This window comes from Penicillium solitum (assembly GCF_028829755.1).
Source record: "Penicillium solitum strain IBT 25940 chromosome Unknown utg000005l_segment0_segment0, whole genome shotgun sequence".
NCBI classification, from domain to species: Eukaryota; Fungi; Ascomycota; class Eurotiomycetes; order Eurotiales; family Aspergillaceae; genus Penicillium; species Penicillium solitum.
The window spans coordinates 310,830-335,893 of record NW_027072125.1 but is presented as its reverse complement, the minus strand read 5'-3'; the positions used below and the strand labels follow the sequence as shown (position 1 = coordinate 335,893).

General features: G+C 49.3%; 8 protein-coding genes across 8 annotated transcripts; 4 read left to right on the top strand and 4 right to left on the bottom strand.

The window, feature by feature from the left end:
• Positions 1 to 1,061: 1,061 nt before the first annotated feature.
• Positions 1,062 to 5,696, bottom strand: N7455_007721 (CHAT domain-containing protein; the record flags this gene model as incomplete). Its single annotated transcript, XM_040958524.2, has 1 exon — positions 1,062 to 5,696. One exon carries the CDS (start codon positions 5,694 to 5,696, stop codon positions 1,062 to 1,064), a length of 4,635 nt encoding a protein of 1,544 aa, XP_040811044.2.
• A 284-nt stretch (positions 5,697 to 5,980) lies between these two features.
• On the top strand, positions 5,981 to 6,805 carry N7455_007720 (uncharacterized protein; the record flags this gene model as incomplete). Its single annotated transcript, XM_065605713.1, has 1 exon — positions 5,981 to 6,805. The coding sequence occupies one exon, from the start codon at positions 5,981 to 5,983 to the stop codon at positions 6,803 to 6,805; it is 825 nt and encodes a 274-aa protein (XP_065460662.1).
• Positions 6,806 to 7,242: 437 nt separating this feature from the next.
• Positions 7,243 to 8,229, top strand: N7455_007719 (putative short chain dehydrogenase/reductase; the record flags this gene model as incomplete). Its single annotated transcript, XM_040958503.2, has 1 exon — positions 7,243 to 8,229. The coding sequence occupies one exon, from the start codon at positions 7,243 to 7,245 to the stop codon at positions 8,227 to 8,229; it is 987 nt and encodes a 328-aa protein (XP_040811036.2).
• Positions 8,230 to 8,367: 138 nt separating this feature from the next.
• N7455_007718 (putative acid phosphatase) lies at positions 8,368 to 10,293 on the bottom strand (the record flags this gene model as incomplete). Its single annotated transcript, XM_040958458.2, has 7 exons — positions 8,368 to 9,281; positions 9,340 to 9,674; positions 9,735 to 9,900; positions 9,962 to 9,977; positions 10,049 to 10,083; positions 10,137 to 10,149; positions 10,204 to 10,293. The coding sequence occupies 7 exons, from the start codon at positions 10,291 to 10,293 to the stop codon at positions 8,368 to 8,370; spliced, it is 1,569 nt and encodes a 522-aa protein (XP_040811148.2).
• Positions 10,294 to 10,707: 414 nt separating this feature from the next.
• On the bottom strand, positions 10,708 to 13,812 carry N7455_007717 (ribonuclease Z; the record flags this gene model as incomplete). The annotated part of the gene is made up of 1 exon (XM_040958478.2): positions 10,708 to 13,812. The coding sequence occupies one exon, from the start codon at positions 13,810 to 13,812 to the stop codon at positions 10,708 to 10,710; it is 3,105 nt and encodes a 1,034-aa protein (XP_040811117.2).
• A 1,107-nt stretch (positions 13,813 to 14,919) lies between these two features.
• N7455_007716 (bZIP transcription factor) lies at positions 14,920 to 16,754 on the bottom strand (the record flags this gene model as incomplete). The annotated part of the gene is made up of 2 exons (XM_040958545.1): positions 14,920 to 15,740; positions 15,803 to 16,754. 2 exons carry the CDS (start codon positions 16,752 to 16,754, stop codon positions 14,920 to 14,922), a joined length of 1,773 nt encoding a protein of 590 aa, XP_040811084.1.
• Positions 16,755 to 20,157: 3,403 nt separating this feature from the next.
• N7455_007715 (ABC-F family ATP-binding cassette domain-containing protein) lies at positions 20,158 to 22,703 on the top strand (the record flags this gene model as incomplete). Its single annotated transcript, XM_040958440.2, has 7 exons — positions 20,158 to 20,235; positions 20,298 to 20,490; positions 20,547 to 20,735; positions 20,784 to 20,976; positions 21,024 to 21,123; positions 21,174 to 22,268; positions 22,332 to 22,703. The coding sequence occupies 7 exons, from the start codon at positions 20,158 to 20,160 to the stop codon at positions 22,701 to 22,703; spliced, it is 2,220 nt and encodes a 739-aa protein (XP_040811103.2).
• A 176-nt stretch (positions 22,704 to 22,879) lies between these two features.
• N7455_007714 (molybdopterin cofactor biosynthetic protein) lies at positions 22,880 to 25,023 on the top strand (the record flags this gene model as incomplete). The annotated part of the gene is made up of 2 exons (XM_065605712.1): positions 22,880 to 24,167; positions 24,350 to 25,023. 2 exons carry the CDS (start codon positions 22,880 to 22,882, stop codon positions 25,021 to 25,023), a joined length of 1,962 nt encoding a protein of 653 aa, XP_065460661.1.
• Positions 25,024 to 25,064: the final 41 nt, after the last annotated feature.

The following is a 25,064-nucleotide window of genomic DNA, read 5'->3' as shown; positions in this document are numbered from 1 at the left end:
CACTGCCCATCAACTATCTTCTATCTATTTCCTTCTATCACAGAAAGCAATGTTTAATAATAAAAGGGAGGAAAACATAAATATGGCTTCATTTCTATGTGTGAAGAGATTAGACATTTTTACAAATAGAACATGAAGACCTGTGGGATTGACGCCGAAAACGACTGATTTGACCTTCATAAATAATTGCAGGATATCTTTCATCCAGTTACTTCCAACAATTGAACTCTCCGGTTGAGGAGATGTTTTAAAATTGTTGTAAATCAATTTGAGACTGCTTGATTTTTCGGGTTTGATGCCTGAATATGCCTGAATATGCCTGAATATGCCTGAATTATGCCTTATTTTAGATTGGCAGAAATTAAAATACGTGAATTACTATAACAGAGATCTTAATAAACAAAGTACCTAAACTGATCTTCAATTTACAGTACACGGTATAGAGCGGTGTCAAAAGCGGTCTATAATTCACCGAAATTGAGCCGGCGCTTTTTGAGGGCGCTAACGGTGGTGCTTCTGGGGATGGTACGGGCGACTAAGTATGCCATCGGTTCATAATTCTCTCATTGGATATTACCTCACCGCTTCATTCATCGCCGGAGGCATATACAAGAGAAGAATTGCGATCAGCCGCTTATACGGCCTTGTTATATTCATTTTAGATGTCTTTTGAGATGTCTTTCAAGCTATCTTTTTAAATGCTTTTTAGATGTCTTTTTAGATATATGCGGTAAAAAATTATATTCTATCTTTTCTACATATAACCTTTGACTACATAATTAACTAATCAACTTTATAATAGTACGACCAACCATTAATCTTAAACCCTATAAAGATCAGATTATATCTCTTTCTTAAACCCTTAACCCGGCTTTATCTTCAACTATATAGTTAATTTGTTTCTACTTGTAAAGTGAGAGTGGTTCTAAATTAATGCCGCCTGGCAATAGTCGCCAATAGATGGTTCAGGGTATTATGACTGATAGACCTATTCAGCAGGTGGCTTTTTGAGGAAGTATTGTAGATATTGAAGGGTGATGATGGTGATTTCTATGTCAGGGCTACGCTCCAATATGGACAAAGGGTGCCCACCCCAGCACATTGCCCGGTTTCTTCTTCTTCAACCTGCATACTGCTACATGGAGAGCATAAGAGACCACTTCATGGCCGATAGATTCTCCGCATTTCTGCAGCTGTTCGGTGAGTGTTTTGTAGAATGTTTCCGCCACCTCAATGGCGCATCGGTCGTCAGTCTCCCACAGGGTGCCCACCACGTGAGGGAAACCCACCAGCTGAAATGCATGGGCGAGATGTGTGATCTCGTCCTCTGTTCCAATGTCCACCATCTCTGCAGTCGAGCAAGCCGACAAGTATGCGATGAGCGCCGGTTCACGGCGTAACCCGACTAATTCCTCGATCGTAAGCTCTTCTGATTTGAAGCTTGATGGGTCTTCGGAGGGATTGAGAATGAGATGGGACCACTTTGGGGATATATGGACTCGCCCATGACATGCCAGATGCACTATATGACTCTGCTCCATACTCTGCAGTACCTGGGACTTGGTAGGCTGAATGAGAGTAGTTATTGATGCTCGGTCATCGAAAACCTGTGTGATTACCTCTACTTCCTTTTCAGTCGCAAGAGGGGGCATGTTCGGAGTTTGTGGCATGGCAGCTATCAGCATATTTAGGGTACTGCTGAGAAGAGGTTGCAAATTGCGCTCGCGGGCATAGTGTAATGACTTCAGTGTCGGAATGTAGCTGGATACGACATAGTCGGTGGTCGTGTGTGCTGCATTGCCTGCTGCATGAAGAGGCATCATTCCCATCGGTCCACTGGTCACCCACCAGATATGCGGGAGAGGGCCTTCCGGGGTGAGTAGCCTCAGTTGCTGCAGTACAGGACGAACTGCAACATTCCAGAGCCACTCTAGCATTCCTTTCAGCCTCTGTTGCCTCAAACTTTTAGTGGAAGGTAACCCAGAAGTTATCTTTCCAGACCCCATAAGTTTTCTAGCATATTCCTCCAGTTCAGTCTCTTTGAGATCTGGGAGGGAAAGAGAAGTCACACCGTCGTGTTGAGTGACCAGAAGAGCATCACTGCGATATTTAACGACATTAAAAACAACTATTGGCCCGCGAGAAGACAGTTTGACGAGTTCAGCTGGGGAGGGCGGGAGGCAAAATGTCTCAAATCCCTCGTGGTCCCTGATATGGTGTTGCAAGAGGGCCAAATTTAGCTGATTTCTGTAGCGCTTGATGCTTAGCTTGCCTTCGTTGAGTTGGGCGAAGCCATGATAGCTCTTTGGCTCTGATAGCGCAGTCCGCCCTCGAATAATTCTGTAATGATCGTATATTTCGTGATTAATTCGCTTGAGAGTCGAGATATCACTGCGCGAATCGATGATCTGGCCCGAGATAAAACCACGTCCAGTTTCTAGAACTAGAAGGGCATCGCATGCAATACCGCCATCCTGCAGAATAGCCGCTGCTGCTTTTATAGAAATTTCACTGATTTTATGGAGGGTCACGGTTGGAAGGTCGATCGCTTGTCTAAATGTAAAGGGAAGATCCGCCAACAGCCTCACGGTCGTTTCCAGCATTCTCCTTGCGCTAGACCAGTTCTTCTTCCTGACGTAGTGTTCAGACGCCCAGATACCCGCAAAAATCCGCTGAACAGTGGATAGGTTTACAGAGCACGGGACATGCATATAGAAATGAATGGCACGATTCTGGTCACTCTTGCTGTCGGAAAATTTGAATCGATTGCTAGAAAGTTTAGCGATACGCCACATCAACTTTCCAGTTTGTGGGTTGTTGATTTCTGACGTCTCGAGTGCGAGCTCGGCGGCTCGGATTGCGGCTTTGTGGATGGACAAATATTGCTTCTGCTCAATACTGCAGCCCTGGCGGTATTTCACACAGGCTCGCAGAGCATCTGCTGCATCCATGGGCGTTGTCGTTGGCGAGAGGGCAACATGCTGCCGAGCCAGAAAAGCAACTTCCAGATCGACAGCCCCCCGGTATTCCTGATGTCGAAAATGGAAGGCGTTTGCAAGACCGCCAAGATACAGAGGCATATGCATATCTGCCCTCGATGTTGCCTCAACGACAGCCTTACTCAACGTGAGGACCAATTTTATAACAGTACGGGTTTTCATGAGATACGTCCCGAGAAGATGCAGGTGGTATGGGTCACATTGCGCATCGTACAGAATGATCGTGGAAAGATGGTAGCGCGCTTCGACCAAATCCCAATGTACATCGAGAAGTTTAAATCGGTAGAAGAGACAACGGCTCAATTCCACTCGCACTTTTCTCCCATGCAGGTCCGCGACGGGAAGAGCTCGTAGCAACTCTCTGTAAATATCTATGGCTGCCATGAGCTTTTCCCGGGATCCTTCTCTTTTATAAGCTTCTGTAAGGTCTCGCGCCAGAGAGTGCAGCATTCTTGCGCTTCCAAGGGGACGAGGAGCAACAACCATATACGGTGTGTTCAATGGCTTCCTTGCCCCGAATTGTGCGAGCATTGAGTCTTTCGAGTGTGGCTGATTTATATTACCTGTCGACGCTTTCCACAGCTTCTTGGTCCTTTTCGCCTGTGTTACTGGTGTTCTTGATTCGTCATCTGCGTCGTATTCTGAGGTGATGGCTACACTGATGTACGGCCGTTGCTGTTTTTGTTCTGGAATTGCCCATTTGGAGAGCTTTTCACCGGGCGGAAGGCTCGATCTTTTTTCTAATCGCTTCAAGCGCTTGCGTAGACGTTCATCGTACTCAGATTCCTCTGTATCGTCCTTTACCCACTGCGAAGCGAGATAGTTTGACTGGGTTTGATCGTTCCACGAAGCAATGTTGTCTTCCGGGGTAGGTGTTCTGTCACGGCCTTGAAAAAGACATACTTTGGAATTGCAGGGTTGCGGCGAACTGTCTCGTGGTAGGCTCGTTGCATATATCTGAACTTGGGGTAGAATCTTCAATCTCGGACGAATTTTCAAATGTACCGTATCCATTGCCAGGTACTCCAGCATGGCTGCCTCCAGACCTTCGGTTTTCTCGCTGTTCTCAAACCTAGCCATTATACAATTCCGCAGTGTATCCGCATATAGCGCGTGTTGTACTCTGTCTCGGTCCCCACTTAACGCATTTTCGATCAACCGGAGAGCTTCGTGTAAATCGCCCAAGTCTCCAGATTCGCTCCATCTAACAAAGAGCAGACAACCAGCGGCATATGAAAAGCAAGATTTGGGTCTAGATTCTTGTGAGGCCACATTTAATGCCTCACGAGACCACTGAATTGCCACGGTGAGGTCATCAACGGACCCAAGGGCTCGGTATCGAGCATACAAGAGCTCAGCAAGATCATAAATATAATCTGCCCGGCTAGCAGTATGCGCGGAAAGTCCCAGTAAAGCATCTTGCGCAAGTTCTACCGCTTCGTTTAGATAGCGATCTGGCTTTTCTTCGCCATCTAACTCGTCACTTGCTTCCAATGCTGCCTCAAATCTCAAGTGAACAAGTTCTGCCAACTCACTCAAACACTTCGCCTGTCCATGCTGATCTCTAAGGCCGTTTGCGCGTTCACGTAGAGTATCGATCCATTTGTCCTGCTTATGGATTGTATGCTTGGCCAGTCTATGACGAGTTAAATGGCTGCGGAGGTGCTTGAGAAGGCCAGTGCGATCGGACCGAGTGATTGGAGTATGTCTCAACCCTTCCTGTATTGATTCAAAGGCTTCTTCCTTCCAAGTCCAGCTAGGCGGCGATGGCCGTGTGAAAATCTCCGAAATGCTATCAGACATATACCCCTTCTCTTTCTCACTTGGGCTATTCGAGTCATTCGTGTCACCCGAGTTGGTCCACGGGCGAAGCGAGCGGATCGAGTCATTCGATGAATCATCTGACTTATTCGAGTCATTCGACGAGCCATCCAGGTCACTTGAGTCACTTGAGTCACTCGAGTCATCACTGTATCTCACATCAAAACGATTTGTCGCATCCAGTAGGGCTTCCAGGTCAGACTGCGAGTCCTCTCTTGGAATTTTGTCCAGCAACCCTTGCAATAGTTTTCGCCCCTTTTTTGCTGAAGTATGCCACCCAACATATTTGGTTACAAGAACATAGCACCGATAAGCAGATATAGTGTATTCCCTTTCACTATATTTGGTGCCCGTTTTCAGTGCTTCCAGCAGCATCTGGATTGCAGTTTTCAGGTCCTTGACCGCGAACCTTTTGTATATTCTGGGCTTTCTATTTTTGCTCTCGTCTTCCGCGTTCTGGCCGTGCGTGTTGTCTGAGATGTCTGATTTATTGGAGCAATTGGAACTCTCCGGTTTATTGGAGCCGTCGGAGCAATTGAACCTGTCTGATTTATTGGAGCTGTTGCAGTTGTCTGATTTACCAGAGCTGTCAGAGCTGTCAGAACAATCGAAACTGTCTGATTCATTGGAGCCGTTGGAGTCGTCTGGTTTACTAGGGCTGTCGGAGCTGTCAGAGCTGTCGGAGCTGCTCCAGTCTGAAATGACTGAAGTGTCCGTGCCGCTTGAACTGTCCAAGTCATCTGCATCGCCGTCGTATGTATAAAAGATGAGATCAGCCAAGGTGCACAGCGCATCCGGTCGATTGAAGGGGTGGCTCATAATGGCATCCAAAGCAGCCGTCACTCCATCAAGTACTCCATTCAACTGCTCTGCCATTCTGACGGTCAACGAAATGTAATATGCAGCTGAAACCGTGGATGAACGCTCAGGAGGTTGCGCGGAAAGATCACGACCGTGTTGCTGCAGTCAGCTTTTAGAACGCGCTAATGGATCACGCCTCTTCCGGCTACCAAAACATAGCCACAAATGAGGCTACCCCCACGTCTACCCCGCCTCAAGGAAGCAAACCTGACAATGTTCCAATAACTGGAAAAGGTTCTCTGTCCATACTGTAGACCTGTGCTCCCCAACGACCATTTTGTCGGTTCTAGAGCATCATCATGCGCAACCAATACATTTTCCGCACTCCCTTCCTCTCTCCTGCCGAGATCAAGCTAGGTAACCTAATCCCCAACATCGCCGATCCGGAACTTGACACTCGAGACTGCGATTTGTCTTTGGTGCTTAATAAAGACTATACTGTCAAACCCATCTCCGACTTTCGCGCTTTCTTCCAAACGAAGCACAACACCCAGCTCACCGCGTCTCTGTCGCGAATTCTCCGAGCTTCCGCAGTACAAGGCAGCGCCGATAACAGCTCCCTTGATTCCGCCAAAGGGAATATTCATACCCTGCGGCAACCGAAAGCGTTCTTCCAACAACTTTGTCAAGACGACGCCGTCAAGGCATGGCTGCAGGAGCAGATCGAGGATGGATTGGACGTGCATTTTGTAGTGGGGTACGTAACCTTTCTTGATGCGAGAGCCGCAGGGGGGAAGGAAAGCCACTCTTCGTTCTTGGCTTCTGGCGGGATCCCCAGTGAGGTGCTTGGCATGCCAGGGGTTGATGTACAAGTTGCGGGTGAAAATACGGCTGAGAACCGAAGTGGACAAACCTACCTTGCACCTGGGGAGCAGATCTTTGCGTTGCGGGTGAAGAAACTCGTCTTCAAAACATTTCGATCAAAGACTGTCGATACAGCTAAGTTGGAGAAACACACTACGTGGCAGATGGTCTGCGCTACTCGATCTGCGAAAAAGCCGAAGCAGGAGTGGTTGGAGGTATCGCTGGAGGGAATGGACGATGATAGCATGGCCGAAGAAGAGGTCGATGATGTCGAGCACTTTCATGATGATGAAGTCCTTGTCCTAGATGCAGAGGGCTGAGAAGTAGCAGTGGAACTAGGGTTAGACCAGGATATAGAGCTGGGATTGGATAAATGGCATATTTCTAAGGTTGGATCTCGAGATAATCCACATGAAATAACATTAATAAGATAAAGTTTCAATTATTGTAATATTAATTCATTCACGCAGCTATAACCTCCGATATAACCTCCAACCTACTCCAATTTCAATCGGCGCTCGGCTGGAAGGGCGGGCCGATGACCTGCCAAATCGCCGATCGAAGAATGACACAACATCAACCTCGAACCTATAAATATAGGGGTTACACTGACAACTGACAGAAAAGACTACAGAACTAAAAAATAACCTCATCTATAAATTACCACACATCGAACATCCATTAATATCATAACCCCATCCAAAAAAAAAAAAAAAAAAACCAAAACCCCACTCCAACCACTCCAACCACCCCCAAAATGACCGACCTCCTGGGAACATACACCAAACCCCTAGCCTACTTCGGCCTCTTCGCCCTGGGAAAAACAGCCTTCTCCCTAACACGCCAAGCAACAACCTACCTCCTCCCCAGTACCCTCCAACGCTACAATTCCACAAAAACAAACTGGGCCCTCGTCACCGGCGCAACAGACGGAATAGGTTTCGGCTTCGGCCAGGAGCTCTGCGCGCACGGGTTCAATGTTATTCTACACGGCCGGAATGCCGAGAAACTCGACCGTCGTCGTCGCGAATTACAGACTCTCTTCCCTGAAGTCTGTGTTGCTGTGCTTGTGCGCGATGCGCAGAATCTAACTGCCGATATCGATGACGTCGATGCCGAGGTCCGCGATATTATTCGTCGCTGTAATAGCACTGCTGGGTCCGATTCCCAGGGTGATACTGGCAGATTGACTGTTCTTATTAATAATGTTGGTGGTGAGACGAAGCCGTCAACACTCCTTAAGGAATATACCTTCGAGGATGTGCAGGCGACGGTTTCGCGGAATGCGACGTTCGCTATTCAGATTACGCGTGTTCTCGCGGCACAGTTGGAAGAGAATGCGCCTGGTCTTGTGATGAATGTTTCTTCGCTTGCGGCGTTTGGTTTGCCGTATATAAGTATTTATAGCTCGACCAAGGGATTTGTCGATTCCTTTACGAAGTCGCTGCGCGCGGAGTTTGCTGCCGAAGGGAAGAAGGTTGAGGTTATGGGGCTGCGAGTTGCGGAAGTCAGAACCTCTGGGTATGATGTTAAAAGCAGCTTGTTTATTCCCGAGGCCAGAGTGCTGGCTGCTGCTGCCTTGGATCGGGTTGGTTGTGGGCAGGAGATTGTATGGGCTTATTTCTGGCATTGGTTGCAGGGCTTGTCGTTTGAGTATCTACCGCGCGGGATGTTGATGAAGATTGCTGTGATGAAGCTGAAGGCAATCAGAGCGGATCAAGAGGCCAAGGCGAAGAGCAGCTAAGATACCTACTAATGTATACCTCCGACTATACCTCTCTACTCCTCATTCTTAATAAACACAATGCACAGCATATGAGGATACACGGGGAAAAAAGGATATTTGCAATTAAAAATAACAGCATTACAGTCTATAGAATGTCTAGAAGCCAGCCGGGGCTTTCGCACGATCGTCTGGGCCGTGGAGCCCTGCGCCAAGGTTCGCTACGCACTCGATTTGCCAGTCCTTGGGCGTGAACTTATCGACAATCTCCTTGAAGGCATCCAAGGTGCAGAATGTCTCATCGCCAGGAAGGTGGTTCTCAGGCTTAGCAGCACAACCGGGGATAAGGACCGGTTGGTCATTGTAGCGAATACGGACATAGTGCTTCTGGAGAGACTCGCGAGCGCCTTCGGAGAGGGATTCGAGACGTGCGCGTGCAGTATCGGAGGTGGCAGGTTGCTTCGGTGCGGACTTGCCGAACAGCTGGGAGAGGACTCCAGGCTTCTTGGATGCGACGGGTGGGTTGGAGAACTCCTCGAGCATGATCCCAGCGTCGGAATCGGAGCGGGGAGCTTGGGAGAAGAGCTCAACTGCAACAGAGGAAGTAAATGGAGGCCATGACTGGTTCTGGAATCCACCAACACTGGACAAAATCGCTGCCAGGGTGGTGTCGTGGCAGCCGCTCATAGCAAACTTGATGGCTTTGCCGGTCTCTGGGTTTCCTGACCCGGACGCAGCGGTCTCACTGCGCCAGCCACCTTCCACCGCAGTGCTGACCATGCGGTCAACCACGTCACCCATGAGAGCACCAATGCCCAGCTTACGGTACTCGCTGCTCTCGCCGTAGCCAGCAAACCACTCCTCGACCGCAATCCGGTCCACGACAGCACGACCCTTCTTGTCATAGAACTCGGATGGGAGCTTAGTGCCTGGGCCATGGGCATCGGTTGCGTTGATAGTGTCCATGATTCCAGAAAGACGAGGGTGGGCATCGACGGCAACCTTAGGGGATTCTTCGGGCATATGCTTTGACCAGAGGCTGTTCAAGTACGCCATTTGTTCAGAGTCGTTCCCTGCATGAAAATCATTAGCCGTAACCCTTATCTTGATATCCTACTGATAAGCCCATACATCGTGCAGCGGCGCGGTCGGCAAAAAGCCGTGACAGCTGTCGGAATCGTTTACAATTCCCCTCGTTGGGGAATAGCGTCTCCTCATTAACCTGGCGGGCCACAATCACCGGCGGTGGGAAGTCGAGCGTGCGCGCGCTAGCCGGGTACATGCCCCAAAAGGCTTCCTGGAGCGACTCCAGAGCGCGGGGGATCGGCGTCGCGCGCAGATACATATCCTCGGAATCGCTCTTGATCTGGGGCATGAACCCGAGCTGGTCGACGTATAGATGGCGCAGTCGTTGTCCGAGCGCATATGTCGTCTCACGGCCCTTATCTGTGAGCTCGCCATGCAAGCTTCAAATGGCATGATTTAGCTCCTGTTTACGTGTCTATCAGAGCTCCACGGCAACTTACCACATCGCCTCGACTGGTCCTCCCGGTGCTGTTGCGATCACCGACTGGTCATTATTCCCGAATGACTCCATTCTCCGGCGCCATTGGAACCCGTTCCATTCAGAGAGATCTTTGCTGCTCGATGCCATCTGCACCATACGTCTTGCGACGCCGCAATACGGCCAGTCTTATCAAGGGAAAATGTTAGCATATGATCGGCCGATATCGATATTAGAAGATTAGCGTACATGGACTTAGGCCTGTCTTTCGGAGGTGTTAGCGGAAACCGTCGGAGAGCGGGTTTAAGGGAATGGGGGTTGTCAATTGTGGCATACATTTGTGAATCGCGAAGAGACGGGTGTGCGTTCGCCTAGGAACAATTAGAAATACTCTCAGAGATAGCATTGTAACTGAATCTCTCACCATGACGAAGGAACTGTAGTGGTTAGCTATGTTGCATCTTGGTCGATGTGGGGACTAAAACACTTACCACTTGCACGAGCTGCAGCTTCAGAGCTGCCGGGTACAGGCGAGCGAGCTCATCCTGTGTATAGGGGTCACGGGGAATGAGAGTGGTCATCTCGAATCAATTGAGATATATCCAGAGATATCTAGGAATCTATAAAATGGAATTGAGTCAAGGAAATGAATGGCCCCCCCACGGGGCGGTGAGGGGAGTGGATTTGTTGGGGTAGAGCCGATAAGCCGTTTATGTCAACATTGAATTAGATACTCTCTGTACGATTACTATTATTGAATAGGTTAGGTTCATAAGGTGTTAGGGGCGGAGATTTATTTTCTTTATACTCATCAGCATCTAAAATAACATGAGGAAAGCTGGGAAAAGCTAGCAACCCCCAAGAATACGACGGCAGATATATGGTCTCCGCACCTCGGCAAGTTCGCCGAAGGGTTCTGGCCTCGGACTGGTATTCTCCGAGATGGGAAAAGCTCTTCCAAGCTATGCATATTTGACATGGTATAATATATACAATTAGGAACACTCCTCGTAGTCACTCGTCTCCCATCCCTCCTCACTTTCACTGGCACTCCAGATAGATCGAGCGGGCGCCGTCTGGACATCACTAGTCTCAGTTGCTGCAGCTGCAACTGCCGCAGCCGTAGCAGTGGCCATTTGCTTAGCCCACTTCTTATTATTCTTTGCCTTGCGAGCATTCTCCTCTTGCTGACGCGTCTGTTTCACGCGCTCGGTTTCCTCATTCGCCGCTCGCTCCAAGAGCTCGATGAGCTTCTCCAATGCTGGTGCGTATGCCTGCGCAAGGGCGAAGTCCCCGACCTTGATACGCATGTAGTCCATCGCTCCGGCGACGGGACCGGTATAAACGCCGAGCCTTTGTCGAGATGTCGACGTGTTGATGTCGTCGGACAGTAGGACGTCGTTGGAGCCCGCTGGTTCATCTTGAGGGTCGTCGAATGGAATATCCGCATCTGCGGGCTCCTTTGCAGCTGTGTCCCGGTTGAATTCGACTTTGCGTGGGTTTCGCTTGTCTACAAAGGCTACTTTCTGGTAGCGCTGGCTGAAATGAGTGAGCAGGACAGCCCGCGCTTGCATGCGGCGGCCGACTTCAATTGCCTCGGATGAGGTCGAGTGCCGCTTGGCCCTAGCCGATCCGACCATGTCGGGTTGGAAGGTGGCCTCGTGGATGAGCACGGTTGAATCCTGTCCAATGACGGCAAATTTGTCCGATGGCCTGCAGTCGCCAGAGTAGGACACTTTAAATCCATTTGAGAAGACCAGGGACACAGCGAGTGCACCCTTGCAGTGTTTGACGCGGCAAGTGAGTAGGTCTGCAAGACCAGTGGCAGACTTGAGAAGAGGAGTGAGAGGGGAAGATTGGTCCGTGAAAGTAACATTATGACGGGGATGACCAGGTGGCTGGTGTGAGAACGAGGTGGTGATTTTAGGCCCATTTACTTCAGGATGGGCGGAAAGAGTAAGCAGTTTGTCAAATCCGAAGTCCTCGACCTGTGAATATTCTTCCAACCAGGAAATCATCGCATCATCAGACACAAGAGCCAGGCGCTTCTCCTGGAGGATCTTAGCCATATTGGTTTCAGGTCTAGCAGCAGAGCCAGATCCATTCTGGAAATTCTCCTTGTGCCAGGCCTTGATCACAGAGACCGTTCCTAGGTGGTGATCAGCGTGCAAATGACTGATCCAGATCATGCGCAGGTTCTGAAGCACTTCACGAAGTTCTTCAGGCTCGAAAACTCGCTTCAGTTGACCAAGGGTATTCTCGCCACAATCAAGCAAGTAGTAGCCATATCCAGGCACCTTCAGCAGTGTGGCAGAGACATTTCGGTATTTGGATGGAACAGAGGAACCAGTACCCAGCGCGATGATCTCTGCATCCGCTCCAGGCCATTGTGTCCGTTGCTCGTGCAACTTTTTCTGGAATTCAGGCTTAGCGACGCGGCGGCGAATGACTTCCATCCGGTGCTGGACAGAACGCGGGATGTTATCCAACGCATTCGATGGGTTGAAGCGGGACATCACTTCGTCACTGTTGAACCCGAAATTGGGCTCCATGTTGATGATGAATCCGGGTTCAAGGGGCTGCAGTGGAGAATTCTGGCGAGCAGAAATCGCAGATTGAGAATTGGCGTTGGGGGTGCCGGGTTGGGGAAGGGACACATTGTCGTGAACAGGAACCGCATAGCTATCGGCTTTCAGACGGGCAAGTCGAACAGTTGAGCTAGCGGAACTGGTGAACGCTAGATAGTTCGGGCAGTGGTCTGGGCTCGACACAGTGTGCTTGCAGTGGGACATTCTGGCAACGAATTCCTGGAATTTAGGATGCTCGGCCACACCTGGTCCAAGAATCCAGATGAACGCTTGCAACTCGGTCGTTACAGCTGGCGACTTCCATTCGGCCCGACTGACCAGGTCCTCGACGTACTCGGAGGATGGCACTTCCATAATAGCAGTGCCTTTTCCGGCTCGGGTCGGTCCCAAAACCATTTCTGGGGTAATAGTCTTTCCATCCAGAGACTCAACGCTCAGGCCCTTCGTCAAATTTGCGTACTTAACGCCCTTCTCGACGTTCAATTCTTGGGCCTTCTTCGGGTCGAACTTTCCGCGGATATCATGGTTCCGCACGATATAGCAGACTGCCTCCTTCGAGGGAGAAGTGGTCGGGAGACTCTCGACAGTCGCACCGGGCCAGGGCTTTCGAACAAGCACCTTGATATCTGGAAGCGCGTCTGGGCCGCCTGGGACCGGACCCTTGTATTGCTCAAGGTCCTTGGTTTCCGGGTTGCGAATGAATATAGCGGCCGGCATCTTGACTTGGGCCAGTGGGGTTTCATGGAGGGCATCCATCTTCCATGTTGAGTTAAACATATCCTGCACAATGGACTGCGTCACGAGCAGGTTCTTGGTACGCTGGTTCATATGATCTTCGGGCTGTTCAGATTCCTGGAACTCATCCAAGCTCCGCTTTCGTGGACTCTGTGACCGCGGTTGCGTAACTTGAGAAAGAGTCGATGGGCGAGGGCTGAGGGGCAAGGCCCAGACTTTGATGTTAGAGTCTGACCATGAGGGCTTCTCAAAGGGATCCTCGGCGCCGATAGACATTTGCTTGGCCAGTGTCTCCGAGTCATATTCATTCAAATACACCGGCATGCCCTTCCTGAAAACAAACCGCCGAGACGTAGCTAGTGTATGTGTAAGGTTCGCAGGACCATGAATCGTCAGGTTACCTCTCTGCGAGACCCCCTCGCCTTCCTGCTCCTTGGGTTCACGGGGCTTGGATTGTTTTCCTTCTTCGGCCTCCCTTTGCGCCCTGCGGGCAGCCTTTTTCTGGTTTTCCTCCTCGATGGCTGCCATAGAGGTTGACACCGTATCGGCAAGGGTCAAAACAATTCCAATCAACCCGCCTGTGTTGGCCCATTCTGTCCGTCCAGTGACAAACACATCGGTGAGGAGAGAAAGTTTAACCCCGCGCTCTGTGCATGCACGCTGTGTGCCTTCCGATAGCTGACCAAAAAAGTATCGCTTGTCCGGGAAGTTGAGGCAAACGGACGTGCCGGGGGTATCGGCCGTTGGGGTCGAGATGACCTGGTAGAAGAATTTCATTGGAGTAGTTCCTACCACAGGTACAGGCCGTGAAGGGAGTTCGAGTCTGGATGGTTCACAAATCAAGTAGTCGTCGCTATGGGCCCGTCGTTTGCTCGAGAGCGGAAGAAAGTATGCGTTTGGTTTGATTGTAGGTTGTTTGATTCGAAGTGGCAAGGGTTTCTCTTGGGATTTCCTTTTGTCGGCTAGTTTCGACAATGCTTTATGGTAGTTGAAGCTCCTCGAACTCAGTTTTGAGTCAACCGGGTTTCGTGAGTCACAGTTTATGGCGCTGCGATACGATCGTAGGGTGAATGGCGAAATCGAGGTTCGAGGGAACGCGCTCCAGGCGACTGCGCGAGTTGTTGCGGTTGACAAGGCACCGCGCACGCAAGAGGAAGCCAACTTGTCTAGCAGGATGGGTATCAAAGGGGAAATGGATCATAAAAGGTCCCTAGGCGTAGGAGTAGGAAATTGGTGGATCCCCACGTTAATAGAAAAAAAAGTGACGGTTGACTTTTGCGGCAGAAAATCGATTTGGACCGCCATGGAGTGACTCTTTTTCAAATAAACAGCACAATAGATAGCTAAGGTGTCTTTAAAATGCAAATTTTCATTTCATACATATTTGGACTATTCAAATAAGTTCCCTAAAGTACTTGGGATTCAACGAATTTACATGTTTTGGTTATGCTCCACGCGTGTACAAAAGGAGATGCAACACATTACTATAGCATCATTTTGATAAATTGACAAGCATTCTATTTGGCTAAACTACATCCACAGTACAGGCTATGCAATAAAATAAGACAATCATATGGCCATAAATATCAAGGGTTGGGCTTTTACTCCACAGATCCTTCAGATACGCCACTAAAGCTCCAAAAATTCCATCGAGAAGGTCCTTCGTGGGAGATACACGATATAGTAAGAGACAGGCGCCTTAAAACTCCCCGGGACATCTGGAAAAACAAAAGAAAGATACACCCCCCCATGATTCGCAAAATATGGCAGGAGGTTTCACCGCGGGTGTATAGTCACAAGGCGGTGACAAAGGCAATAGCGAAGAAAAGAGGAATCACATGTACAAAGAAAAGGAGGCCGAAAGGGCAAGACGCTAATGGGGAATCACTGAAGGTGGGATGTGACAGCCGAGACACGCTCGAAGGCAGCGTCAATGCTGTTGCAGAGGGCGTTGAAGGTTCTCTTAGCCGAATCGCTAACTTCGGAGTTATCAACGACGAGAGTGAACTGAGCAGACTTCTCGGTCGAGACACCTTCAAAGATGATATCAGCAGCGGGGGAAGGAGAATCGACAAAGAGAGCAAAGGCAGGATCAGACTCATCGATCTCGACATCGGGGTTGGCAACACCAATGTCAGACTGGCTGGATGAGTCGCTAACAGGACGGTCGACAACAGGGGCCTCATTCTTGGAGCTCTCGGGGATGCTGGAGGAAGAGGACTTTCCGGACAGAACTTCGGCATCGAGGGCCGGGCCCTCGGGAACCTCCATGACAGCAAAGACGGGGGTGTTGCCGTAGTTCATGTCGATTCCTGAGTTCCAGCCGGCGTTGTTCATGCCCATGCTGGTGGGGTCCATACCCTGGTTGGGAACCATGACCATATTGGCCTGGGGGGTTTGCTGCATCTGGAACTCTTGGCCACGGTTGGCGTTCGTGTCCTTGGGCATAGCCTGCATGCTGGGCTGGGGTGCAGCTTGCTGGGCTTGTTGCTGCTGAGGTTGCTGTTGAGATTGCTGCTGGGGCTGAGCGGGCATAGTGTCACCCATGTCGTTGAGGAAGTTGGAGAAGTGGGGAGATCCCAGAAGCATGCGGGCCAAGTCGTTCAGGCGGGCATTTTCTTCGTAAAGAGCGCGGTTCTGGAGGCGAACCTCGTGGGCCTCGCTGGTTCTGGCAGCCACCTCACTTTCGAGCTGACCAATGTATTCTAGTGGGGGGCGTTAGCAAAACGAACATTAAATATGTATTCGAGTGTTCAGAGAGTCATACCCTTGCGGCGAGATCGGAAAGCGCGAGCGGAAACCTTGTTTCGCAACTGGCGGCGCTCTTTGCTGCTGAGCTTCTTGCCCTCCTCACTAGCGAGAAGGCGCTCATCTTCATCCATATCGGCCTCGTCCTTCCGGGCCTTGGCCATCTGCGGCATACCGTTGGAGGGGCTGGGGGAGCCCTCGCCATTGGCCATGGCGTTCTGTCGCATCTGTTGAAGTAGACGAGAGATACGCTCCTCAACCACGGGGTCAGGGTTGCGGGGACCGCGGGCCTGAGGCATAGCATCGGGCACTTGATCCGGACGCTGCTGGATCTGAGGGCGGACCATCTCACTCTGCTTCTGTTGCTGGGCCTTGGCCATCGCAGCCTGCTGCTGATGCATGCCGGGGTACATGCGACCGACCTGTGTAGACGGACCAGCCTGAGCCAGCTCATGGCCGCCGAGAGCGTTGGGATCGACATATTGGCTCTTGTTCCCAGGGTTTGCCGGGTAGAAGTATGGCGAGGGGTTCATGTTTTCGGGATCAATCTCCATCTCCGACGGGTTCCGGCCCGGTGCAGTGTTGAAATCGAATTGGGCGTCCTCACGCTTCATGTGATGACCAGCATACATCTCGGCGTTCACGGGGAATCCTTGACCATTGAAGCCCATCGGGACCTGGCTGTAAGACATAGACAAAGCACCGGGTGGGAGACCAGTCTGCTGTCTGTGTTCGTCGTATTGGTGGCTTGGGGCCTGGAATGCCAGAGGAGACTGGCCACTTGAGGCAAAGCTGGCACTGCGGGCGTCACTGGTACTGAACTCGGTGCTTGCGACCGACGGTTGGCTGACCATAACCTTTGAGCGGGAGGGATCGGATGTGTAGGTGAGTTGATCGAAGTTGATGAATGAGTCGAGATCCTGGTCATAGTTGGCAACCGGTTGCATGGGATGTTCTGCGAGAGTCGCCATAGTGATCTGGATAAGGCTGTCCCTGGACTGTGTACGGAGTAGGGATAGCGTAAATGGAATAGGGTAAATATAGCGTGAAATATGGCGTGAGATAGGGATGCGGGGGGTATAAATGAGATAGATTGAAGAGATAAAAAAAAAAGAGGGAAAATATAAGGATAAAAAGTATCCGAAAAACGAAGGTCTAATAGAATATGGATTTGGATCTAGATGGATAATGAAATTGGATGGTGGAAATGGGGAAAGGGACAAAGTGTTCCGGAATAGCAACAGGGGCTTGCGCGTCCTTTCTGAGTCAGCGGGGGCCTCAGGAATGCAACCCCGTGATTGGCCGAATTTCCACTCGACGGGAATTGTTTACCATACCGTATCTAGGGAATGTTTTCATGATTTTCAGATCTATACTCTAGATGTCCGGACCAAATTTATGGATGCTTCATTTATTCTCTACTAGTGATAAATCAATTGCTTAAAAACTATATTTATTTAAAGTCTATGGCCGATAGTCTGTTAGACATTCAATAGTTACAGTACTCCGTACTTCCCCTATTAATACTCTTTTGCCAGTCAAAACATTAGAAGTGGGGTAATATTAGGGCATGAACCATCTGATCCCATTGGCCCTCGGGGAAGTTTTAGCAGGGCTCGGGGTTACTGCAACCGTATGGTATTGTAATTGTACCTTTTTTATCCCTGTCATGACGCAGGTGGCTGTGCCATGTCTCTCCAGGTCTGTTTATCGAAGATTGCCCGCTTGGGTAAATTTTACATTCCTGTTGACTTCAGTGTTGAATTAGACCACCTGAAGGTACGCGAGAATATCTCAGTGGTCTTAGGTCCTGAAGATTCAACCTTCAAGAAAATAACCTACCAACCTTGTTCGAACTAGAAGTGACTATCACCGCAGCTAGCGGCTTTCGGGGCTGAGCCAATTATTTCGAGTAGCTTCGGCCCTAAGCAGTGGGTTCTCGTAAACAGTTTTTTTTCTACGGAGTACGGAGTATACTTTCTGCAAAATAATACTTCGTACAACATACTAGTACAATATAGGTTGACTCCCTGACCAGGATAATACTTATAATGTACATAAACATATGCCAAACATATTGTGATCCAGGGTGCATTTCCCATATTCCCATGTATCGACTGGAATCCCTTGTTTCATCCAAACTAGGATGTACGTACGCCAGCGTCTCGCCAGGCCCCCTGTACCGGGAAAACCACGGTGAACCAGTTAGAGAAGTAGATTCGGGAGTTGGACCTCTCGTACTCCCGTGTGAGAATTGCAATAAGCTTTTCTAAAGTTCAAGCGGGTCGGCAAGAAAGGATCCTAAAGGAAAACGATTGTGAGCCATTCAGGCTCGGTGGACTTCCGTGCACGTGATTAGATAATCTATTCCTAATCTGGCTAGTTAGTCCGTCTCTATTAAACGCTAAATCTCTTCCAGTCGATCTCCGAGGTCCTTCACCCGAAGTCTCATTATCGAGTGCATTAGTCCGTGTCTATGGATGGATTCCAAGATTAGCACTTTAGAACCTTCCTTTCTTTCTATAGACTTGCCTATTTGGGTTGCCCCTGAACCTTAACAAGGCGAAACACCATGGTAGACAGGGCAGACACGGTGGAGTAACTTATTACCCCTTTTCGTATTTTCTCCCGAAGAACCAACTCTCCCTTGAGTCTCGACTCTTCGGCAGCCCGCTTTTCTTTTTTGTGGCCAGCGATCAGCTCGATGGTAGGGCTGACTCGGATTACCATTGATCCCCGGCCGGGTCCAGTGACCGCGTGCAAAGAGGCTGAGTGAAGTTCTGCGCCTCTGTGCCACAACAACCACACTAACAGTAGCTTTGTGCTTCTTAAAAATAGACTCTAGGAAAAAAACTTCAAGTGCGGCACTTCACTACGGTCAATAATGCCGATACAATAATGCCGATACATAAACGATAATCACAGAATTTGAATCGAACTATCTTATTTTACAAGTTTCTGCAAGAACGCCTCTTGTGCGGAACCTTTATCAAACTGTCCCGAGTCTCGAACAGTGGATCTAGACCATTGGCTCGATCTCCATCCACGTTCCGGCAATTACTCTATTGTCAAGGATGTTATTTTCCCCGATGGCAGCTACATACAATCAATACTCGTGACATGGGTCGGTATGAAAACTGAGCCTCTGACATATTTGCCCCCGAGCATTACTTGCGCGTGCTTTCTGCGCCTCAATTTTTCCTAATGCAATCACATAGGTCTAGACTAAATCTCTTCCCTCGACCCCATTGTCTGGTTGTCTGACGACTCGACCCAGGCCCGCTGAGTTTTCAAATAAGCGTAGGCGTGTTCGAGACTCTTCAACGCTCCGGTGGAGATGTAGAAATTAAGATCTAGATCTAGATTATACCTTATCGTAGACAATAAGTAGAATTTTGGTTGTGTCCCAACTCCGGTACCTGACTAGAGATCTCGATCGGTCGGTCTGGACTTTACTTATTTGGGTATTCAAGGACTGGACCTGGTCTTCCCCGGTCTCTCTCGAATCTGGAGCAGAATGGAGCACGTCCACGTGTCGCTAGAGAATTTTATTCTTCATGTTGCTGGTATTTGGGCGAGAGCACATTAATAACATAGTATTCATCTTCTAGAACCAGGCCTCGAGAGTCTAGATGCCGACATCATCCAAGGTGCCTGGGAGACTAACAGAATATAGATGATATAGATGATAGCATATTATTTGTTAAGACTCTGGATGTCAATGCTATTTTCCAGATCGATGATTGTACTACGTCCTTTCTCGAATTTAACCTAGAAAATGAAGCACTACATATTGTCGTATATTGCTATAAATTAGCCTTTTTGTTTCGTTTTATATCTTATCGATTTCTTGTGGTGCAGAAAGACACTGTTCCCGCGATATATATATTTAGTTTGGGTGAATTAACCATAACGCACAGAATCCAAGAACTATGAGTCACAGTAAGACTATGGATATCTCTTACACACATAGAGGTACGACCTCTCATAATTTACTGAATAACCCAGGTAGCAAAATACGAGCACAATGACGCAAATAGCGACTCCGCCAAGGAATGTGAGTAATCGCCTCAGGCAGCGAACCATTCCTCTTTCGGACCCCGACCCCAGAATGTTCGCCAAACAGCATCCAATTTGCTCACATTTGTCCACATTTGATTCAATGACTGGAGAAATAAGAAGTCTAATGCGATCATAGTGGCGCATTTTGATTCTTCAAAGGGGCTTGAGTACCGTGGCTGCCCTCGCTAGTTATTTTATATGAACCCGCCCGAACCGACTTCGGTTACTATTGTACTTCAGACACATATCTAACACTTGTATCTTGGTGAAAAGCACACAAAGACCAAGAATTCCAACTCATCTGCTGAAGCCATGACATCTGCCCCGACAATTCTGGCAACGTGTAAGCAGACACGGTTTCATCTGCTAGATGATAATCCTTCGCAGGAGGTATGGGTAGCCACAACAATGACCCAGATGACCACTGACGCTCAAATTGATTCTATTGTCAGATTGATGTGGATGGTCTCAACATTATAGTCACATCATCTGCCCCTGAATCCACGGAAGATGTATCAAAATCAAAGGCCAAAGGAAAATCAAAGGCCAAGGCTGCGGGGAGAGAGCTCATTTCAGACGCGCACCTACGACTTAAGGCAGGTGTGCACTATGGACTGTTAGGTCGAAACGGGACTGGGAAGTCAAGTGAGACAGACCCACGCAAGTACCATTTACAAATCTCGGTATATTAATGTTACCAGCGCTCCTCCGGGCAATGGCAGAGAAACTCATCCCTGGCATCCCGCATGCGACTCGCATGGCAATTTTGCAGCAGACGGACGAACAGGATGACAAAACTTTTGGCGAAGACCCCAATCAGGACAAAACTGTTTTGGAAGCTGTTCTCAGCAGCGATGAAACTAGGAACGAGGCTGTTCGGGTGGCGGAATGTTCGTATGCCTATTCAATTGGAATTGCACTTGACTGACACTTCCAAGTTCTATCCAAGAGTTTTGAAACCGAAGATCCGATGCAACCTGTGCGGGCGATTCGCAAAATTCGACACCAGAAAGCAGAAAAGTATCTCTTCCTGGCGCACAAAAATGCAAGTCTGAAGAGCGGTGCTCGAGGTCTACAAGCAAGAAAAGACTTGAAGGCTGCCGAGGGGAAGCTCGAGGCTACATCGGAGATGTCAGTTGCATTCATTCGCACTAGAGAGTATATCTAACTTCTGCCAGGTTGGCCCAGGATGTAGACGCCATCGATGCGGAGACAGTCCAGTCGGATACTCAAGCTGCCGTCGAGACGCTACAAAATTTACAGTCTCAGCTCGAAGATGTAAGTGTTTTTACGAGGGCCATTCACCTACTCCATTAACGTGAAACAAGATGAAACTGGCCGATATGGAGCAACAAGCTCGTCGTATTCTCCTCGGTCTTGGTTTCAAAGAAGACGGATTCGAGAAGAAAGTCTCTACGCTCTCGGGTGGTTGGCGTATGCGATGTATGCTAGCCAGTGTTCTTGTCCCAGACCCCGACATCATGATCCTCGACGAGCCAACCAACTTCTTGGATCTTCTTGGAGTAGTGTGGTTGGAGAACTACCTGAAACAACTCCGCGACACATCAGAGACAACCATCGTCTTAGTCTCACACGATAGGGATTTCATTAATGCTGTCTGCGAGGAGATTGTCATCCTCCGAGACCAGAAACTGACGTATTTCCGAGGGAACCTATCTGCATACGAGCAAGATTTCGAGGAACAAAAGCTCTACCTGGGGCGCATGAAGGAGGCACAAGAGCGACAGGTGGCGCATATGGAAGCTAGTATCCGGGAGAATATGAAAATTGGAAAGAAAACCAATGACGAAAATAAGCTGCGACAAGCTAAGTCGCGGCAGAAGAAGGTCGATGATCGAATGGGTCTTCAAGTCAGCGCCAACGGGGGACGTTTCAAACTGAACCGTGATTTAGTCGGATGGCATCTCCACAATCGAGCTGAGATCGACGTTCCGACGGATGAAAAGGGCGCGACTATGAGTTTGCCCGATGCGACCGAGTTGCGGTTCCCCGGACCGTTGGTATCGCTTGAGGGTATTGTTTTCCAGTACAAGAAGACCGATCGCGTCATCCTGGATGACGTGAACCTGGTCGTTCACTTGGGTGATCGCGTCGGGATTATGGGTCTCAATGGTTCGGGCAAGACGACTCTTCTCCGTGTCCTGACTGGACAGGTATCTCCTTCTATGGGCAAGGTTTCGACTCACTCCCGGTTGAAGGTGGGCTACTACAGCCAACACTCCGTGGAAGAGCTGCAAGAGCGTGGCCGAGGTGAGCCTAGTTTAACTGCGCTGGGCTTATTGACGATTGAGACCGAAGGATCCCTGAATGAGGGCGTCATCAGAGGTCTACTTTCTTCGATGGGGTTAGCAGGTCGTATTGCATCTGATGTCCCTGTTGCAAAACTATCAGGTGGACAACTAGTATGTGAAATGTGAAATATCAACGGAACATTCAAGATAAGCTAATAATATTGTCGAATCCAGGTTCGCCTTGCGTTGGCTCGAATTGTCTGGAGTGCACCACAGCTTCTCATTCTTGATGAAATCACCACTCATTTGGATTTCCACACTGTCACTGCATTAGCCACGGCTCTCTCCTCCTTCAATGGCGCTGTGCTTCTAATTTCACACGATCGTTTCCTTGTTCGTTCGGTAATTGAGGGCAAGCGAGACACCGAGCACAAACTTGATGAAGATTTCGAAGGACTGGAGGAGGAAGAGACCGAAGAAACGCCAAGACGTCGGTCGGTCTATGTGATTAAACAAGGCAAGATGAACGAACAGAAAAATGGGGTGGAGCAGTTCGAAAAGAGCCTGGTGAAACGGGTGCAGAAGTTATTACCGAGTATAGATTAGTTGATGTAGTTGACTCCATGACCAATTGAAATGATGAAGATATCATGACTCAGCACGGAGCCCGCCGAGAGCCAAGTGCGATAAGAGAACATTCCCCTCATTCCTCCGCGGAGTACCTCTTGCAATATATATTTGCCTCTAACATGCAGCATTTTACTCCTTGAAACAACTTCCTCATGGCTGGCTTGTGCAAGCGGTTCTGGTCTTGCCCTAGGGCTGCCCGCCAGTGGAGCGTACAAACTCGACCCCAGAGCACGCGCGCCGCATCAAGACCTAACGCCACCGTCGCCGTTCCTGATTTACCTCCTCCACATCCCTTGACTAAACCCTCTAAACTCTCAACACTCAAGTCCGCGAAGCCCTTCTCCGAATTCCTCACCGATACCTTTAACCGCCAACATGACTACCTCCGAATTAGCGTCACGGAACGCTGCAATCTCCGGTGTCTGTACTGCATGCCCGAAGAAGGCATAGACCTCTCGCCCTCTGCGAAACTGCTTACATCCCCGGAAATTCTATACCTGTCCTCGTTATTCGTCTCACAAGGAGTGACCAAAATCCGATTGACGGGTGGCGAACCGACGGTCCGCAAAGACATCGTGCCGTTGATGCAGGACATTGGCAAGCTGCGACAGAATGGGCTTCGGGAACTGTGTCTGACAACCAATGGAATATCATTACATCGAAAATTGGACTCGATGGTGGAGGCTGGGCTGACGGGAGTGAATCTCAGTCTCGATACGCTGGATCCATTCCAATTCCAGATCATGACAAGACGCAAGGGATTCGATGCTGTGATGAAGAGCATCGACCGCATTCTGGAAATGAATAAGGTCGGTGCGGGTATCAAGCTGAAGATCAATTGCGTTGTTATGAGGGGAATGAACGATCGAGAGATCCTCCCGTTCGTGGAAATGGGCCGCGAGAAACCGATCGAAGTGCGCTTTATCGAGTATATGCCTTTTGGCGGGAACAAATGGAACCAGGGAAAGATGTTCTCATATCAGGAGATGCTGGATGTCATCCGAGAGAAGTATCCCACATTCGAAAAAGTGGCCGACCATAAGAATGACACGAGTAAGACATACCGTGTTCCTGGCTTCGAAGGCCGCGTGGGATTTATCACGAGTATGACGCACAACTTCTGTGGTACCTGCAACCGGTTACGTATTACTAGTGACGGGAATCTCAAAGTCTGCCTGTTCGGTAACTCCGAGGTCTCCCTGCGGGATATCATTCGCAAGGAGAATGGTGGGAGCCCAATTGACGTGGATGCAATGAACAACCTGCAGCTGTTGGAAACAGTACAAAATGCAGCGCGTCTTAGTGACGAAGGGGGCTTGGTGAATGAGCGAGAACGTGAGATTCTCGACATCATTGGAATGGCAGTGAAACGAAAGAAGGCGAAACACGCCGGCATGGCGCAACTAAAGGACATGAAGAACCGCCCTATGATCTTGATTGGTGGGTAGCCATTTTCATCTTTTTTTCATGATTGGAAACGCTTTATGACCTGTAAATCATCTCGGATGAACATTTCTTTTGGATTTCATGAAATTGGCGAGATCTTACTTGATACCATGTACACATGAAATTGATATATTTGGACATTGTTTATTGAATCATCAAGCTGATAGATGAACTAGATAATAAACCGAAACCATGGGGATCAGGGTCTCACCCTTGGTCAACCATACCAGTACATATGCTTTCGCATCTCCCTACAGTTTCCCAAACTCGTCTCTATCACTCCGGGCGCTCTAAACCAGAGACCAAAGACTGTATCCCTCGCCCATCCCCCTCTTTACCCACGGCCTCAGACGCCGACCTCCCTCACCTCACACCATCCAAGACCGTCCACATGACCCAGATCACCGAAAAGCCCGAAACAAAGCGCGTTGCAACAGCCGCATGCACCGTATCTTTCTCGAATCCCCGGCCCTGGGACATCCTCCGCGAAGGCCAAACAACACATAAAGGCGACGTCTTCAGCGTTGCCCGGATTGCGGGTATCATGGCTGCCAAAAGAACACCTGATATTGTGCCTCTTTGTCATCCCGGCATTGGTATCACCGGGGTCGAGGTTAGCGTGGAACTGGTTGAGCCTGGACCGAACAGTGATCATGGTGCTATGGATGTTGTGGCGTCGGTCAGTTGTTTTGGTCGTACAGGTGTGGAAATGGAGGCTATGACTGCTACTATGGGTGCGGCATTGACGGTCTATGATATGCTCAAGGCTGTGGATAAGGGGATGGTTATTGATTCTGTTCGATTGTTGGAGAAACAGGGGGGAAAGAGTGGACATTGGGTGCGGGAATGAGTACATATGTATACATATGTAGTTAGTATCGAGTAAGCATT